The sequence below is a fragment of the Nannospalax galili genome, unplaced genomic scaffold (genome assembly GCF_000622305.1).
Source record: "Nannospalax galili isolate Female #2095 unplaced genomic scaffold, S.galili_v1.0 scaffold481, whole genome shotgun sequence".
In the NCBI taxonomy this organism is placed as follows: Eukaryota; Metazoa; Chordata; class Mammalia; order Rodentia; family Spalacidae; genus Nannospalax; species Nannospalax galili.
In genome coordinates this window covers 421,348-425,808 of record NW_008345609.1, presented here as the reverse complement: position 1 = coordinate 425,808, position 4,461 = coordinate 421,348, and the positions used below count along the sequence as shown (strand labels likewise).

The 4,461-nt window shown below is 36.7% G+C and overlaps 1 protein-coding gene across 1 annotated transcript; it reads right to left on the bottom strand.

Moving 5' to 3' along the window:
- Window positions 1–3,339: 3,339 nt before the first annotated feature.
- LOC103741023 (olfactory receptor 4K3-like) lies at window positions 3,340–4,288 on the bottom strand. Its single transcript, XM_008841712.1, has one exon. It carries the CDS (start codon window positions 4,266–4,268, stop codon window positions 3,357–3,359), a length of 912 nt encoding a protein of 303 aa, XP_008839934.1. The 5' UTR covers window positions 4,269–4,288; the 3' UTR covers window positions 3,340–3,356.
- Between the last annotated feature and the right edge of the window lie 173 nt (window positions 4,289–4,461).

Here is a 4,461-nt window from a genome sequence, read left to right as displayed (position 1 = left end):
CTAGGCAGAGTAGGTGTGGGCCCTGAAGCTGGAGAAGGCCTAATTTTTTTTATTTTAATAGAGTTAAAGGACTCTTATTATTCATCTAAATTAAAATAGATAAAGTTTATTTTCTTCATAATAAATATGCCATATTTGGGGCTGGAGAGATGACTCAGTGGTTAAGAGTACTGACTGCTCTTGCAGAGGACCCGAGTTCAATTCCCAGCACTCACATAGCAGCTACGAACTGTCCTTAACTCCAGTTCCAGGGGAATCTGAAGTCCTCTTCTGACCTCTGAGGCATTGCATGACATGAGTACACTCACATACATGCAGGCAATACACTCAGGCACATAAAAATAATAATAAATAAAATATGTATTTTTAAATATGCCACATTTGTAAGGCTAATGGGAAGAAAGAGAAAAACATCTAAAGGACTAAGATATATAATTCTGAAGAACAAACTGACTCATGAAATCATTCATGTAGACAGGAAAATACAATTAGTTAAAACTTGAGAGAGAATTAAGAAAGGTACACACTTTGAAGTTAGTCTGGGATATATGAAGAGAAAACTTTGAAAAGCCTGAAGGGATATATTTAATGAGCAGGAACAAAGCAGAAGTGTACTGAGACCAGAATCATATGAAGACTACAATCCAGAGTGTAGTTCGATCAGTATCAGTCTGAGAAACTTGATCACATTTCAGTCCTTTCTGTCTCGTGTAGAACAGTAAAAGGTTTTGGTTACCATCCAGTCAGATCTGTATTATTCTTGTATATAAAGTGTCTGAGAAACTCAAAATAACCATTATACATACGAAGAAACTTGGGTATGCTTATTACAACTAAGGGAAAATTGTATACGAAAGTAGTATATACATGACTCAATTATTGGAGTCAGTAAAATAAGATGTAAGAGGGATTTTATGTATTTTAAAAAGACGTTAAAAATTTAAAAGTTTATTTCAAAACATGACAAATTTCAATTGAAAAATGGAATATCTAAAAGGAATCAAATGATGTTTTAAAACTGGAAAGTATATGAAATGTGAATTTTTAAATTTTGGAGAATTGAAAGGTAAGACTGAAAAACAGGTTAAAAATACAAACTCTACTACTCAGACATAAAAGAGTAAAAAAATAGAGCATAAAAAGAGATAATTGGAATAACATGAAATTGATATTATGCATGAAAATTATTGCTAAAATGAAAAAGAGAAGCATTATTTGAAAACACTGAATAAAGGCACACAAACAAATTTAAGAAACAGCACATAGCAACAGAGTTGAATGCAAAGGAAATCATCACAGGCATAGTAGGAATTTTGCTGAAAATTAATGATAAGGCTAGGCAGATGATTTCAGTGGGTAAAGAGCTTGCTTTGCAAGTGTGGTGATCTGAGTTTTTTTTTTTTTTTCCCTAGCATCCATATAAACGCCAAATGGGTCCAACTGTAATCCCAGAACTTGTGAAGTAGAGACAGGTGATCCCTGGGGCAAGATGGCTAGCTTGACTAGGAAAAGCAGTGAGCTCTGAGTTGAAGTGAAAAACCCAGCCTCGATATATAAGATGGAGAAAAGCTGAGGAAGGTAAGTGACACCAATCTCTCACCACCATACACATACATACACCTCTGCATGTGCATATGTACCTGCACACACACATGCACCCACACACATACACACATGCATGCTACAGAGACACATATACGAAAAACCCCACAAAGATAAAAAGAACATATTTAGTGTAGCCAGAAAGTTAGAAGGCCTTCAAAGGATCAACCATGAAGCTGGTGGCTAAGCAGCAGAAAATATGAAAGGTAGAAGACACTGAAAAATATTTTAAGGACTAGAAAATAAACTTCCTTCAAATCTGCAGTGAGACAACTCAGACAACAATGAAAATATGTCAGGTGTGGGAAAGTAAGAACAAATCAAGTAAATAGTGAAGTTACTAAAAGCCTATAATAGCATAAACAAGTAGAAGGGCAAGAAAGAAGAAAGTGAAGACTATTTTGCAGCTCGATGCCAGTATTCTGGCTTAGGCCAAGGAACCTGCTATTCACAAGCAAGTTAACTCAGGTAAGCTGAAAATAAAATCAATCCTTCGTTGGCAGATCACTGCAGTCCTGTCTGGTGGGAAAAAATAACCATCTGGCTTTAGGGCCAAATCAAGGATTTATTTGGACAGAAATTCACCTTTCCAGCAGTCTAGCACCGGAGAATTCCCTTAGAGCTCTCAGCACACTCTTAAGGATGAAAACAAGAAGCCACCCAGACAATGGTCATATTATGATAGTCATAGTTTCTGCCAGCCAGAAGGAACAATACTGTACATATCATCCAGACACAACTCTCCTTGGGACATAGGGACAGTACTTCAGCACTATTAAGCATTTATCTTTAGATTTATTTTAAATTTTGTGTACATGTGTGTCTGTGTGTGGAAATGTGCACATGTGAGAGCAAATGCCTTCAGAGTCCAATAGAGGGCATCAGAATTCCTGGAGATGGAGCTACACACAGTTGTGAGCCATGTGATATGAGTGCTGGGAACTAAACTCAGATCTTCTACTAGAGAAGCAGCCCTTTTAATAGCTGAGTCATCTCTTCAGTTCCTTCTTAAGCGTTCATAAATGTTATAGAGTACTGTTAAATACAAATATAATTTTCTGTGCTGAGCTCTTATTAAGTTTTTATTGTAAATACCTTTTAAATATTTTCTGTGATGATTAAAAGAGGCAGCAACAGCCCTTTGTAAGACCTTTTCCTTAGTCCTGGCGGTCTGAGCAGGGCACTGTTATCTGAGAGCATTACTGGCAATCATCTAGACTTTTCCTCATAGCAGTCCAGCAATTTTAGACATTTTACAATTCAAGAAGGCTCCAGAAGCTATAAGAGAACATTGCAATTTTAATGGAGTTGGTGTTCATAGCCACTTGAGGCACACTTCTCCAGGCTTAGAAAGCAACACTCTAATCAAGGCTAGTCTCAGAGATTCAAATGTGGTGGATTATGGGAAAAAATTAAGGAAGACTAAATCCAGTTGGTTTCAAGATGGGTCTGGGAATATTGAATTAGCAAAAGCAATAGAATACTTTGTCATTAACTTCAAATTTCACTTAAGGACAATGAAAACCATGATTTAAATCATTTTGAAATTTCCTAAACAGAAAGTTTTTTCTCTACATTGCTCAATGTACTTTTATAAAATTGAATAGAAGTGACACGGATCTTTTACTTAGAGGTACACATGACCTCTATGAGTTAGAAAATTCATCCTAGTCCAGAACAAATGTGGCTAATTAATGGTTTTCAGTTAGCATTTCAATAATTTAAAATCTCAAAATATCTCTATGATTCATATACTAACATTGTAATCTCTTTATAGCATCTTTAATCTCTTTGTTTCTTAAGGTGTAAATGGCTGGATTTAGGAGAGGTGTTATAACTGCATAAAATACAGCAAGAAACTTGTCCACCCAGGTGATACTGACTGGCCACAGATATATGAAGATACATGGCCCAAAGAATAATACCACCACTGTGATATGGGCAGTGCAAGTGGAGAGCGCTTTAGAAGCCCCATCCTTTGAATGAAGGCAGACAGTAAACAGAATCTGAGAGTAGGATATCAGCAACAGAGTGAAGCAGATGGATGCTAGTATACCACTGTCAGCATTTATCAAAATTTCTAGAATGGAGACGTCCACACAAGCTAACTTTATCACTAGTGGAATATCACAGAAAAAGCTGTCCAATTTCTTGGGTCCACAGAAAGGAAGCTTTATAATGATAACGAGTTGGCTCATTGAATGCACAAAGCCAATGATCCATGATGTCATCACTAACCCAATGCACATATGTCTGCTCATGATGCTGGAATAGTGGAGAGGCTTGCAGATGGCCACATAACGGTCATAGGCCATTGACACAAGCAATACCATCTCACCCCCTCCAAAGAAGTGTCCAAAGAAAATCTGACACATACATCCTCCAAAGGAGATAGTCTTGTTTTTCTTGAGGAAGTCTGTGATCATTTTAGGAGTAGTGACTGAGGAAAGACAAAAGTCAATGAATGAAAGATTGGCCAACAGGAAGTACATAGGGGAGTGGAGATGTAGGTCAATGATGATTAAAACCACAATGAAGATGTTGCCTAAAATGGTGATTAAATAAAGTGAAGAAAAGATCACTAGCAAGAAGGCCTGGAGCTCCAATGAATCACAAAGTCCAAGAATCATGAATTCGGACACCTCAGACTGGTTTACTTCTTCCATCTAGTTCAGATCTAAATTAATATGAAAGAGAAGGTACAACATTAGATTTTGTTAAGACAGTATAAGAATCAAGAGGATTTCTTAAACTCTTCTGATGGAAGTGATTCAGCATACTCACTTTAGAAAAGACCTTGGTCTTTCCTTGTGATATTCATGCATTCATACAATCTTAGAAACTGCACTCTCAAAAATA

Coding starts and splice junctions, on each gene's coding strand:
- LOC103741023 (XM_008841712.1), bottom strand. CDS start 4,268: ATGGAAGAAGTAAACCAGTCTGAGGTGTCCGAATTCATGATTCTTGGA.